Here is a 14644-nt window from a genome sequence, read left to right as displayed (position 1 = left end):
AATCAACCGAACACTGCTTCAGAACACTTCACACCGTGGAGTTACAATGCAATTACACAAATTACCATGTAATTGCACAAGTTACAATGAAATGACAACAATAAGTCAAACAATGTGATCCCTTGTCCTTTCCTCTCTCTTCCAGGACCTGCATGTGATCAGTACAGATGAGAACCGGGTGGTGGCCGCCGTGCAGGAGTGGAATCAGAACGACACCTATAACCTGTACGTGTCGGAGACGGGAGGGGTGTTCTACACTCTGGCCCTGGAGAACGTGGTCAGCAGCATGGGACACGAGGGCAACGTCATGATCGACCTCTACGAGGTAAATAACCTGTTCAATCTAAACTCCAATATCTATACGATGGGCTGTGAACCTGATTGTCCTTGTTGAGGACAATAATGTATCTATCTATCTATCTATCTATCTATCTATCTATCTATCTATCTATCTATCTATCTATCTATCTATCTATCTATCTGTCTATCTGTCTGTCTATCTATCTATCTATCTATCTAGCTATCTGTCTATCTATCTATCTATCTATCTATCTATCTATCTATCTATCTATCTATCTATCTAGCTATCTGTCTATCTAGCTATCTGTCTATCTATCTATCTATCTATCTAGCTATCTGTCTATCCATCTATCTATCTATCTATTTATCTATCTATCTATCTATCTATCTATCTATCTATCTATCTATCTATCTGTCTGTCTGTCTCTCTGTCTGTCTGTCAGTCTGCCAGTCTGTCTGTCTGTCTGTCTGTCTGTCCGTCCAATTTCTGGCCGCAAACTGTATCAATGCAGCAGCTTAGTATATATAAAGCAAGTAGTGGAGTTGGTTCACTTGGTAGCGTACTGTGACCTAATATAGCGCTGTGACATAATATATGGCATTTAGCTGACGCTTTTATCCAAAGCAACTTGCAGTGAGTGCCATGCTCTACCAACTGAGCCACAAAGGACCAGCTTGAAGGCCTGATGGAGTGATAGGCTGCTGGAATGACAAGCAAGCTATGTCTGTACGTTCCTTTTTGAATACATCAATTCCCAATTGGGCATTTGACCGATGAAATGAAGATATCTCTATTCGTAACCAATTGTTATTATGCCAGTGTTTGGATACAGTCTTCCTTGACAGACTAGTCTTCTGTATTAGGTTATACTGACCCGCAATCAATGGTTGAGAACCGGCAGGTATAAACAATAAAGTGCTCTCATGTCATTTCGGAAGTAAACCCGGAGTCCTGTATCAATTTCAAAGCGCATCGGATGAATAAGAAGCGGCTTCAAACTGCTGACACACACAGCTGCTACAGGGGACTGAAGCACGGTTATGGATTTTCGAGGGGAGAGAGATCATTCCTTTTCTTGATAAATAACTGCAGATATTAGTTCACATACACCTGCTACATACGTGGGGCCCGCTGCATACGAGACGAGACGTGGGAGAAAATATCAGGAGGGAGTGCTCCGGGGATAACGATACACATACCTGAACAAAATAATTAAGCTCTTGATGATTCCTACAGTGCCTAAACCCCCTCATTTGGCCCCCGCGATAGAATCAAATCCAGTGTCTTGATTGGGGTCACCACCCGAAACGTAGCATATGCTAAAATCTCGCCTCTGGGCGAGATTGAAGTATCTGTCAATTATTAAAGAAGAGGGAATGTTGCCTGATGGCATCGACTCCAACTCCATTCCGTATTCTAAGTTATGTCCCCCGTCCCCCGCCCCCCCCCCCCCACCACCACCACCACCCACCCCAAGAGGGAGTCAGATTAATTTAGGAAACACATAGATTTCCTTCTGTGTCTCAAGACATCATATCCTGCCTTGCTTATCTTGTAATGCTGTATATGGTGTTTTGACAGATGCTATCCTCATTTCGTAGTTATATGATGTTGTGGATAGCCAGAGGATTTGTACTATGCGTCAACATGTACCTGTATCATGTTCCACTTAAAGCAGGAAATATGTGTTGTGATGATGTGAATGCTGCATTTTTTTGTGAGATATGTGTGTCCCTCATCTGCTCATGCTCGCAGTTCAGAGGAGAACAACAACATGTCCATCATTTTCTCAGGTGGCAGGGATAAAGGGGATGTTCCTCGCCAACAGAAAGACGGAGAGCCAAGTGAAGACCTACATCACCTATAACAGAGGGAGGGACTGGAGGTTACTGCAGGCCCCAACCACAGACCTGCGGGGCAACAACATACACTGTGTACTGGTGCGTGAGTGTGCGTTTGTCAAGAGGGGGAGGGGGGAGGGGGGGGTACTGTCAAAACTTGACTGATCCCAGCTGCGGTGTGAGAAGTTGGGGGGTCTCTCAAAAAAGAGCAGTGTTCGTCAAAGCTGAGTGCTTCGAGGCTGCTGAGCTAAAAGGTCAGCCATTTTGATCCAGTCCAACGAACAGACCTCCCATTAAGACAGGGAGAGAAGTGTCAGAGAGGAAGAAAGATAGGCACTTCCTTTTCCTTGGTTTCCCAACAAACTTGAGTTTCGAGTGCGGATGCTAGCTAGCAGCTACTTTCAACGGCCAAAGTGGAGTTTGTTGTTGCGTTGTTTGCGTACCGTACAATGTTCTACAACTCTCATCATACTCTTGTGTGAAGGTCAAGCGGTTTGTTTTGTTTGTTTCTATTAGAATCTCTTTTAGTCTTTTAGGCCAATCTTTAGTCAACAAAAACATTAAAATACACATTTGTCACATAACATTAAGACATAGACAACACACAATTACAAACAAGAACATGAATACACAAGATAACACACAAAGCTGTCGTGACCATCTACAGTAAGAAGCTGACAGAAATACATATTCGGTCTTAGGGTGATTCTTATTTCAGATCATATTACTGATAGAGGCCTTAGACAATGATTGAGCGTAGCCTTTTTTTAGCTCTCCCTTAATACACACCAAATAATTACCCTTTGATAAACGGATTAGTGATTCCATGGCGCGCCTCGCCTTCACCCTGTATTATACAGTAATTTGTCAGAAAATGTCAAAAGTTTTTAATAAACCTCTAAACAGCCCGTCACAACGTTGCCCGCACCATTGGCATTTTGCAGCGTCGTAATGAGAATTGTGTGAGTAAAGGTTATCCCAATCAAAACTAATGGTGAGGGGACTGAGCCAATGGGGAGTGAGGGTTTGTGATAGCATTTTACGACAAGGGGTTTGTGTAAGTCCGTGTCATCACAATGGCTGTTTCCTTTGAGGTTTTTCCTAATGAGGGTTCGGGTCGCTGTAGCATGTCCATACTGGTAATGGATCTTGCTTTCTTTTTTTCTTTCTTTTTTTTAAGAACACCCTCCTTCCATATTTGTTTCTTTCTGCGGACGCATATGGATCTTGGTTTCTAAGTAGGGGTATTTGTGTGTTTGTTCCTTCCCCTTCTTAAGTATGGGTACATTATCTATTTGCTTGTTTCTTTTCCACAGCCATACTGTTCCTTGCATCTCCACCTTCACGTTTCTGCCAACCCCTACACGTCCGGGAATATAGAAAGCAAAGACTCAGCACCTGGGATCATCGTGGCATCAGGTAGGCGAACATTGTGTCACCGGGTTTCATTGAGACTGACAGCGTGAAATGAATTGGAGTTTTATTATGAATAAATAAATGAGAAATAGGGATGCTTTGCTCCACGAGGATTGCTTAAAACGCACAAAAAGTCCCATTGAAATCACTGTGTTATGTGGTATAACAGATGGATTTGCTGAGCAAGTGCCACACTTGAGAATTGCGAAGAAGGAGCACAACATGTTGAGAGGGTATTCTTTGCTCTCTGAAGTGCCTTTCTTTTCCTTTCCCCCATTACATGAGTGATGCCTTTCTTGTGTACTGTGTGTTGTCCTTACCACTTAGGCAAGCACCACAGAGATCCCTCTCACCCCGCTTCCCTTTCAGTTCCAAATGGCCGTTATCAATATGCACGTATTGGACCAGTTCTCTCTTGAAAAAAGAGATTGTTGTCTCACGGAGTCACACCTGGATGAATAAAAGTGAAATGAATAAAAGATAGCGCCTTTGTTAACGTAGTAGGAAGAAATGGTTCTGTAATATGAAACTGCTCACTCCCTCGCTTAAGCAGTGGAGGCTGGTGGAGGTAGAAATCGATTCTCATTCCATTCAGTGCATTGCTAGTCCTCATTTCATTCCATTACAATGAGCCCGTCCTCTGATTTCTACCTCTTCCAGCCTCCCCTGCCACTATATAGTACAATATGTATTTCTACAAAGAAGAAATCTCCTGGACCATGGATACCCTGTATTTATTCAATGGTTTCTTTTTGCTTCCACCCAGGACATGCCCTCCCATGAGGACCTGGCAACATGTCTGTGTCAGGTCACATTTGTAGAAAAAAAAAACAGACATTCACATTCGAGGAGCCCCGTTGTCCACCGAAACAACAGTTCTCACAGTTAGCCTTTATGGCAACCAATGGGCCCCCGAGGCTGGGATGGAGTGGAGGTCCGCTAGATGCCCCCACCAAGCCACCCTTGCTGCCCCTCGTGGCTTGTCACTTGTGGGGATAAAAACAAAAGAAGTTGAGAGGATGAAACTGCGAGACCTCTGGGTGACTTCTCATCCGTAGGCCGATCCCCCCTCCCTTGCTGACCTCGTCACATGACAGATCTCCACACACCTTTGGAGTCAACAGAGGCTGATTTCTTACAGTGTCACAGGTGTCTTAAACACAGACGCTGTATCACCAGGGCAACGTGACAGAAAAGACGTAGCACGTACTGTATACAGTCGCAGGGAACTTAAAAAAGAACACAAACTTGTATGTGTTTATTTAAAGAGTCGTCCTGGAAAAGAGCTTGCTGGAATACAGTGAACAGCATGAGGTTAAGTGAAGACAGAGGTTGCACTGTCAGGGTTGAAAGAGCATCGTTGGATGTGAGGGGGATACTACGACATATTTACAGTACAGTGGAGGCAGGTGGAGGTAGAAATCGGAGGACGGGCTCATTGTTATGCATGGTATCAAACGCGTGTTGAGCCCGTCCTCTGATGTCTACCTCCACCAGCCTCTCCAGGTAGCTAGGCTACGGGCATCCAACACAGTGGTGCCCGATTCTGCCTCTGGAGGGGAACATTCTGGAACAGTTCTCCTCTACCCTCCTGTTTAACCACCTGGGCCTAATTATGGAGCTAAAGCAATTACATTATACTCAAACGCCTGAGATCTTAATACAATAGAGGGTACTGGAAGTTGAATACTGAAAGCAGAGAATGATGAATAGAGTTTTAAGGTACGTTGTGTGTATTTGGGATCAATGTCAGTCGATGTGACATAATTTAGACTCATCTTTTCTCAAAAATTAGGTTGTGCACAGAACTACTATATCAGGAGGACGCTGTGCAAGTTGGATTTCATTTTTAAATCTGTGTTGTCCTGTAGGGTGTCAGAGTTCAGGATTCAGCAGATTTTTTCACCCCAAACATTAAACAACACCTGACCCCCTTATGCCCTCTGTATTGATGTGTCCCCCTACACAAAAACACACACACACACACACACACACACACACACACACACACACACACACTCACGCACGCACACACACACACACACACACACACACACACACACACACACACTCACGCACACACACACACACACACACACACACACTCTCACCCACACACACATATCTCCCTCTTCAGGCTCCATCGGCTCGGAGCTGACCACCAGCAACGTGAGCATGTTCGTCACCTCGGACGCCGGCAACACATGGAGACAGGTGAGCGGAACAGGAGGAGGAGGAGCCGAAGGGGGTTCGTCCCAATAACGATAATGATCATCTCAGGACGTTTTAATCCACCACACGCTTGGTGTTTTATTAGGACGATAATCAAATGAGATCTCCAGAGTAATTTGATTCAGTCTCTCATTTGTGGCCCGTGAGTTGGCCTTCTCCTTATTTGATCCCACGATTTGAATTGATGGTGCTTGTATCTAATTAAGGATGTAGATGAAAAGTAATTAATCGAAAAGTTGCCGAGGTCTGACCATGCTGGGAGTGATGTGTTTTTTTGGGGGGGTTTTTGAGGAGGGGGTCTTGTCTGATATATTATCAGGACCAATTATCATCTCACTGATTCGAGCTAAAAGTCGCCACAGGTGTGTGTGTATGTGTATGTGGGCGCGTGTGTGTGTGCGTGTGTGTCCGTATGTGCGTGTGTGTGTGGGCGCATGTGTGTGTATGTACCTGCGCGTACCTGTGTGCGCGTGCTTGTGTTTCCGCTCACGTGCGTGCGTGCGTGCGTGCGTGCGCATGTGTGGCCGTGCATGTCGTTCATCAACATCAAAGTCCACCGACCACAGTGAAGCATTGAGATAGTCAGCTACGGTAACCATCTGATAGAGTGCACTCTCTGCCTTCCAGATATTTGACGAGGAGTACAGCGTGCTCTACCTCGACCAGGGAGGAGCCCTCGTGGCAATAAGACACACTCCGCTGCCCATCCGACACCTATGGTGAATCATTATTACCCGAGCATCGTTTTTTTCTTGCTGTGATTCATTTCTCAGAGTAAGGCTCAGTTCACACGCTCGTCAAACAGCGCAGCCGCTGCGAGAGAAAATTAGTATGTTCAAGAACACAGGAAGCTATGATTGTAATTCAGAAGCAACCAACCGTGGAATATTCCCCTCTCCTTTGGCAATATAGTCATTCAATTCCACCTCTTGGTGTTTGTGCTCAAGTGTTATTAGTCTTTTTTTTTCATCTTCTTCTTCTTCTTCTTCTTCTTCTTCTTCTTCTTCAATTCCGTGTTCATAATGTCCTCATGGAGTTGAATATGAATATATTAAATAGAGTTTTTAAACAATTGTCTTTGTCGTTAACTTGAACACACACTGTACTGTCTAAGACTGTCATTGACTGTCACTCACCTGTATATAATGCAGTAGAGGCCGGTGGAGGCAGAAGTCGAGGACGGAGGATGGCCTCGTTGTAAGGAGTGGAACGGAACGAGAAATGCCGTCAAACCTGTGTGATTGGTACCATTCCTCCTTCCGTTCCGTTGCGTTACAACGAGCCCGTCCTCCGATTTGTACTTCCACCAGCCTCCCCTGATGTAATGTTGTGCCACGGTTGTTCCCAGGTTGAGCTTTGACGAAGGAAGAGTGTGGAACAAGTACATGTTCACCTCCTCGCCTCTCTACGTGGACGGGGTACTCGGGGAGCCCGGGGAGGAGACGCTCATTATGACGTGAGTTCACCAGTACAGTTGTATCAAGCGTCTTGGTTACTGTTTAAAACTTTCAGAGAAGTTTCAGATGAATGAGAATGAGTTATTCACGGTGATTATGTGTGTGTGTGTGTGTGCGTGTGTGTGCATGCATTCGTGTCTGCGTACATTAATGTGTATGGGTGTGTGTGGGTGGGTGTGTGTGTGTGTGTGTGTGGGTGGGTGTGTGTGTGCGTGCGTGTGTGTCTGTGTCTGTGTTGGTATCCAGGCTTGCTAGAATCGTCAGCCCTATTTTCCTTTCATGAATAAAATAGTTTCCTCTCAAGGTCTACCTAACATCAAAACTGACTGTCTGGGGATTGTGATCATAGCAGATCAATGGCGTGAGAGCCGGCGACAGCATAACTGTCCATTTGAAGAACATGAGGAAAATGATCAAAAATAAAAGGAGCAGGGCTTGAAGAAGTTATTACTGCATTATGTAGCATTGATAGGCTACTGTCGGCTCTCCTGCGGTAGTTTTTTTTTGGGGGGGGAAAAAGATGTCTCAAGTTTTCCTTTTGATCTAGTTCACGGTTCGTCAACTCCGGTCCTTGATGTTAAATCAGGGTTGCATATTTTTATTTTAGCCCAGCACTGGCTCACTTGAATGAAGTACTCATCTCGTCAGAAAGTCCTTGATTTGTTGAATCAGCGGCGTTAGCGCTGGGCTGCTATGCTACAAAAGGCTTCACTGCCCTTTAGTCTGTGTTTCATGACACCTGCCAGAGATGACAGACTGACAGCTGACTTTGTGGTGCAGTGCCTCAACAGAGCAGAGGTGGGCACAGCTGCTGCAGCTTCTGAGATTGAGAGAGAAGAAAAGAGACAGAGGGAGGGAGGAGGGAGAGGTAGAGAGAGAGAGAGAGAGACGCAGGGAGGGGGAACAGGTAGAGAGAGAGAGGAGCAGAGAGAGAGAGGAGAGGAGAGAGCGAGAGAGAGAGAGAGAGAGAGAAAGACTTTCTCCCTCTAGGCCCAGTGTGATACATTCCTATGAACCAGATGAGACAGGACAGATGGGGGGTGGGGGGGGGAGGGGTGGGGTAACACTGTTAAGAGAGTGTTGACAGCTTTAACAGAAAAAGGCGTTTCTCGGAGTAGATTATGCCCCTCTCTCTCTCTCTCTCTCTCACACACTCTCTCTCATCTCATTACTTCACATTAAACCATCTCCCACTATTTTCTTATCAATTTATAATGATTCTGCAGTGACAGTTAGGGACCAGTGCCTCGGCCGGTTAATTAATGGATAGATTATGATGAATTTGTTGTTGTATGGATGGTGCGGGGGTTCAAAATTAAAAAAACGAATAATAATACTTTGATGCTGAATTTTTCTTTGATATGAGACAAGATAACCTTGAGTTTGTGTTAAATAGGGAAGACAATGCTGATATTTATAGTCATTCTGTGTCTCTCATTGTTAAGTTAAGACTTAAGATTCCAGAGATAACAATTCCATTAGTTTCTAACTCTGTGGCAACAGTGTATCAACATAAGTGCTCTTAAGAATGGTAGTCCGATAATGGTAGTCTGTCAAGGTCTGCTATTTTTGTGTTTGGTCAATGACTGTTCTGAGCGCAGCGCTTTAGAGAACTGTAATCATTGTCTTTCCAAGGCCAAGCCGCAGAATGTGTATTTGGGTGGAGGCTGGTCAAGGTAGAAATCAGAGGTCTCCCCTGGTGTATTCGATGTACTCCATGCCTTCACAGACCTCTCCAGTCCAACTACTTTTTTTTAATTTGATTTGATTCTTTTCCAACTCATAAAGAACACATATTGAATGAATGTCCTCTTTTTTACCCCTTTCTCTTCCCCATGTCCCCTGTGCATCTTATGACATAACCTCACTGGTTTAATTGTGAGAGCATCGTGTGTACCCTGTATCAACAGTAACACTGACACGGTCGCGTTTTGTTATTTGCAGGATATTTGGCCACGTCAGTCACCGGTCGGAATGGCAGCTGGTGAAGATTGACTTCAGGTCCATCTTTAACAGGAGGTGTACGGAGGGGGACTACCAGACATGGCACCTTCACAACCAGGTAACACTCTTCCTCACGCCACCGTCTGTCAAAGGACCTCACCAACTGCTCTGTGTTGTGACCTACCCAGCTGGTCATGGGTTTGTCATGTGTGGTTGTTCTCATAAAAGAGGAAGAAAAAATCGGGGGGGAAAAACACGTTTTGCTATTAAGCCCATCATGGATAGAGCTGTGTTAGAGGAATCATAGTGTTTGCTGTACCTCAATGTACTGTTGAACTACAATCTCAATTCAGGTCCATTTCGCTATTAAAAAAAACAGAGCACATCTCTCTCTGTTTCTGTTTCTGTTTCTGTCACGCTCTCTCTCTCTCTCTCTCTCTCTCTCTGTCTCTCTCTGCTCTCTCTCTCTCTCTCTCTCTCTCTCTCTCTCTCTCTGTCTCTCTGCTCTCTCTCTCTCTCTCTCTCTCTCTCTCTCTGCTCTCTCTCTCTCTCTCTCTCTCTCTCTCATTATCGACTCTATCCCTAAGTGCTACCAAAATCCTTGAGGTGAGGATGAAAGTTTGGACTTAATAAGGCTTGTTAAAACATGTCAAAAACTTTTTGGAAAGTCAGATCAAGTTAAAACTTACTCTATAAGTGTTCTGGGGCCTTTCCCTGGCGAGCCCCCATCTTGTATAATTCCATTGATAGAAAGGTCTAGCTAGAGCAGGACGAAATGCAAGGCTGGTTTGGCAGCATCAATACTAAGCTCTGCTCTCTCTCTGCTCTGAGTTGAGCTGTGGAGAGTGGAGAGGGAACTTCAGACACGTTCTACAGGCACCAGGAGCACTTACTCATATTTCTCTCTTAATTCCTGCAGACGTACTATACGTCTCGTCACTGAGACACTGTACGCATGACTTAAACTCAACTCTGCCAGGCCCCAATGCCAAACATAAAGATAAGAGTTGTTATTAGGGTTGTTATTTTCGATCGAGTAAGCTTCCTTTAATTGGCTCGGACACCCATATGCTTTGGCCAAGGCTAATGGTAAAAAAAACATACAGCACAGGGAAGCGGACAACAGACCAATTATACATACATCTGTGTGTGTGTGTGTGTGTGTGTGTGTGTGTGTGTGTGTGTGTGTGTGTGTGTGTGTGTGTGTGTGCGCGTGCCTGCCTGCCTGTCTGTCTGTCTGTCTGCCTGTCTGTCTGTCTGTCTGTCTGTCTGTCTGTGTGTGTGTGTGTGTGTCTGTGTGTGTGTGTGTGTGTGTGTGTGTGTGTGTGTGTTTGTGTGTTCTCAGACCATTCAGGGCTGTTTTTCCTATCATTTTGCGATAATTTTGAGGACAGGGAATACTTAAGGGGACAAAGCCCAGACAAAGACTTCACCACAGCACAGTAGATGGAGCTGCTGTAGATTTAAACACCTCACTACTGACACCTATTGCCCAAATAAAGAACGTTCCTCAGAATTACTCCACGAGTCCACATTTTTATTTTACTCTTATTTTACCAGACAAATTGACTGAGAACCTCTTCTCATCTGTAGCAACAGCCTGGGGGAATAGCTGCAAGGGAGAAAAAAGTCAATTGAAAGCATTAGGTTCGATTAGGTGGCCATGATAGTACAAATACCAGATTGGGAATTTCGCCACGACGCCAGCATTAACACACTCAGCCTTACGATAAGCACCATGGGATCTTTAACAACTCAGGACCTCGGTTTAACATCACATCCGACGGACGGCAACCTCTGCAAGGCAGTACCGCATTCACTGCCCTGGGGCATTGGCATCCCTTAGACCAAAGGGAGTAGCGCCCCCTACTGGTTCTCCAACAACACTTCTGTTTTGGTCTTTCATCCAAGTATGAGCCGAGGCATGCAGGGTGGTGTGGCTGCTGGCTGCATGTCTAATGGCAGATGGCAAATATGCGCCCTTTGTGTATTTTCTGTTATTGCAACACTGCCTTCCTATTCGAAACGCTTCAGTCTTGGGTTCACACATCCCGCCCATAGATTGCATAGAGACAGATGAGCTTGTGAGAATATTGCAGGCAAAATCATTTGTATTCATTTTTATTTATCCAGCACCGTCCCATGTACCGTACCAAAAAACCCCAAAAAACAAAGAATCTCCATCTTTTCCGAGAGATTTCAAGCGGCAAGGACACGGTGGTGATACATGAAACAGAAGTGGGTTAAGTTGAACGCCCAGTGGAGCAGGAACTCAAACTAAGCCATAAGTAAAGTAGAGCAATGTTGCTTTTGGTTGGTCACGGTTCATCGCACCATCTCAATTATTTATGGCAAATGGTGTGAAATGTAACAAAAACAGTGTTTTTTTTCAGTGTTTTTTTTCACATTCCTAATCCCACAGGGCGAGCCGTGCATCATGGGAGTGAAAAGAATCTACCGGAAGCTGAAGGCCATAGCCAGGTGCGTTATGGGTAAAACGTACTCGGTCACGATGACATCGGCACCCTGTGACTGCACGGAAGCTGACTTTGAGTGGTGAGTACCGCAGAAGGAGACACTTTAACGACACAGCATATCCAAGAAGCCAATCTCACACAATGAAGTCAACATACTCCTAGTCCTCACTGCAGCAGTAGTAGATAACCTCATATCACCAGATAATTCCACAAGTTACATTCTAGAACACAAACACATAAGAGATGAAGGATCACCGTCACGGTGCGGCTCCTGCAGATTAGAATTGCAGAGGAGCTTTTGTGGATTCTCTTGGAGCCTAGCCCTGCTAAATGGAAACCAGTCAACTGCACAACTCCAAGCTGTGAGTGTCGAGGAACGGAGAAAAAAAACAACACACTGAGAGCTGCCAGATTCAGTTCTGGATAGGGAGAGTACAAAAAAGTGTGTCTGTGTGTGTGCGTGTGTTTGCCTGTGTGCCTGTGTGCCTGTGCGCCTGAGTGTGTGTGTGTGTGTGTGTTTTAAAGTCTGTTTATCCTTGAATATCTGCAATTGCTCTCCCTTTGAACGACACTACAACACAACAAGCAAACTTTGTCACCGCTTTTGGTTGCTTTTGCCAGTTTGACTCATTAAAATTCATTAAATGTGCACTTTAGATAATATTTGCCACAACTCCACAACTCATTTCTTTGAATTATCAGCGTTATTAATGTTTGCTGTGTGTTAATTCCCAAATCCGCGGGCCCCTTGAGTGAGGCGGTGTTCGCAACGAGCTTTGGAGAGGCAATAAATCATCAGGCCTAATAGCTTTCATTAACAATCACAACACTTTTGCATCTGTGTGCATGTAGCACTAATTGGGGCAATTTGTTCCTATCATTTTGGGGACACGCAGCCACGTTGCTTTTTAATTGTAGGACAAACAACTTGGGCTGGGCTTAAAAACTAAAAAAAAAACGGAAAAAAAAAATGAATAAAATGGAGACAGTTTTTTGTTTTTTATTAAACAAAACGGTAGCTTTGAAATACACAATCTGTTTCCGACATGCATTTCCCCCCCAAATTAACACAATTATCAGAAAAGGTCAAAGCATTTCACTCAATTGCTTTTACCGAATGTCGGTACAGTCCGACGATGGCAGAGGCCAAACTGTTAGCAGAATCAACCACTCATACAATACTTAGCAGGAACACTGTGTGAACGTGTTTGTATGTTTTACTGAGAGTTGGTACGGTCCAAAACATTGCAGCGACTACGGCTACGAGAGGAGAAGTGAAGGGAAGTGCACCCCCGCCTTTTGGTTCCACCCGTCATCCATGTCAAGGAGTTGCACCACGGGGACAACATTCCTAAACAGCACCGGGTAAGACCCTCTCAAACAGCATCTACTCTTCTTTCCTTCATCACTTGACTCCCACAGATAGCTTTTCCACTAATGCTGCATTCAAGTACTCCTCGAAATAAAAACATTGGAAATGTCGGACTCTGCAACTCGGGTACCTCGTGAGACCTTGTGAGTTTCCAACTTGGAGCTAGATCATCCCTGTTCTTCAGTGAGACTTATCTTCTAATCTCAGCCCTCTATTTCCGGACAGTGCACTCCACTATCAGTATGTTGATCACCGACGGTACGGTTGTTTGTGTGGTTGCGGCTTATCGTGTACACCCGGCAACAGAAAGGGCCGTGACCCGCATACAGTATTATAAACCTTTCGACACAATAGAACCGTTTCTGAATATTAACGTCTGTACCGTCTCTACAGCTATAATACACCTCCTTACTCACTCACCAGGGGGAGGCTGGTTGGAGGTAGAAATCCGAGGACGGGCTCATTGTCATGTATGGAACGCGTGTGGCGACGTCCGATTTCTACCTCCTCCACCAGTCTCCCCTGCTCCTCTGTCTTACTATACTCCACTGTGCAGGCTCTTAACAGTGTCTTTGTTGGCTTGAAATAACACACTTTGTTTGGGCGGTTGTGGCTCTTCTCCAGCTATAGGAAGGTGGTGTCCAATAACTGCACGGCCGGGGTGATAGCGGAGTACACGGCCAAGAGGCAGCACTGTCCAAACCAGGCCCCCAAAGGCCTGCACCTGGTCACCAGCGAGGGGACCATGTCAGCCACCATGGGCACCAATGTCACCTTCCTGGTCTTTCTGGAGGAGGTACTGTCAGCGTGTTTTAAAAAAAATAAAAAAATAAAAAATAATGTTTTATCCCCCTCATGAGATATACTGTAGTTGCCTTGACAATGTGCAAGGCTAAGATCTCTCTTTCTCGTTCTTGCTTTCTCTCTCTCTCTCTCTCTCTCTCTCTCTCCCTTTCTTTTTGACTTGTTCTATCTCTCGCGCTCTCTCTCTCTCTCTCTCTCTCTCTCTCTCTCCCTTTCTGTTTTGCTTGTTCTGTCTCTCTCTCTCTCTCATTCTCTCTCTCTATCCCTCTCTCTCCCTTTCTGTTTTACTTGTTCTGTCTCTCTCTCTCTCTCATTCTCTCTCTCTCCCTCTCTCTCTCTCTCTCTCTCTCTCTCCCTTTCTGTTTTACTTGTTCTGTCTCTCTCTCCCTCTCTCTCTCTCTCAATTCAATTCAATGTAATTCTCTCCTGCGTAGGGGGACGGAGCCAGGACGAGCATCATGGTGGACTTCGGCGACGGCCACGCTCTGACCTACTCCAACGTGAGCTCCATGGAGGACGGCGTCAGACACGTCTACAAGGCCGTGGGGATCTACCGCGTGACGGCCACCGGGGAGAACAGCCTGGGCGCCGAGAGCGTGATGCTCTACCTGCACGTCACATGTCAGTCCCTCTCTCTCTCTCTCTCTCTCTCTTCTCTCTCTCTCTCTCTCTCTCTCTCTCTCTCTCTCTCTCTCTCTCTCTCTCTCTCTCTCTCACTGTGGTTGCCTGGAGCATGTACTGTGTATGTTTGGTGCCTGACGTACTGTAGGTTGAGGAGCACACCAGGGGAGGCTGGTTGG

The 14644-nt window shown here is 45.4% G+C and overlaps 1 protein-coding gene across 1 annotated transcript in view; it reads left to right on the top strand.

Moving 5' to 3' along the window:
* The window catches only part of sorcs1 (sortilin-related VPS10 domain containing receptor 1), a 95767-nt gene that overhangs the window by 72743 nt on the left and 8380 nt on the right, over window positions 1–14644 (top strand). Inside the window, exons 9-19 of the mRNA XM_083694196.1 lie at window positions 146–325; window positions 2095–2241; window positions 3459–3561; window positions 5696–5772; window positions 6418–6509; window positions 7139–7246; window positions 9192–9309; window positions 11614–11747; window positions 12920–13033; window positions 13665–13836; window positions 14279–14465. Coding sequence (XP_083550322.1) covers window positions 146–325; window positions 2095–2241; window positions 3459–3561; window positions 5696–5772; window positions 6418–6509; window positions 7139–7246; window positions 9192–9309; window positions 11614–11747; window positions 12920–13033; window positions 13665–13836; window positions 14279–14465 — 1432 coding nt within the window. The remainder of the gene's footprint in view (window positions 1–145; window positions 326–2094; window positions 2242–3458; window positions 3562–5695; window positions 5773–6417; window positions 6510–7138; window positions 7247–9191; window positions 9310–11613; window positions 11748–12919; window positions 13034–13664; window positions 13837–14278; window positions 14466–14644) is intronic.

This window comes from Argentina silus (genome assembly GCF_951799395.1).
Source record: "Argentina silus genome assembly, chromosome: 22".
Classification (NCBI taxonomy): Eukaryota; Metazoa; Chordata; class Actinopteri; order Argentiniformes; family Argentinidae; genus Argentina; species Argentina silus.
Note: the sequence above shows the minus strand (reverse complement) of the source record. Positions and strands in the feature narration are given on the sequence as shown.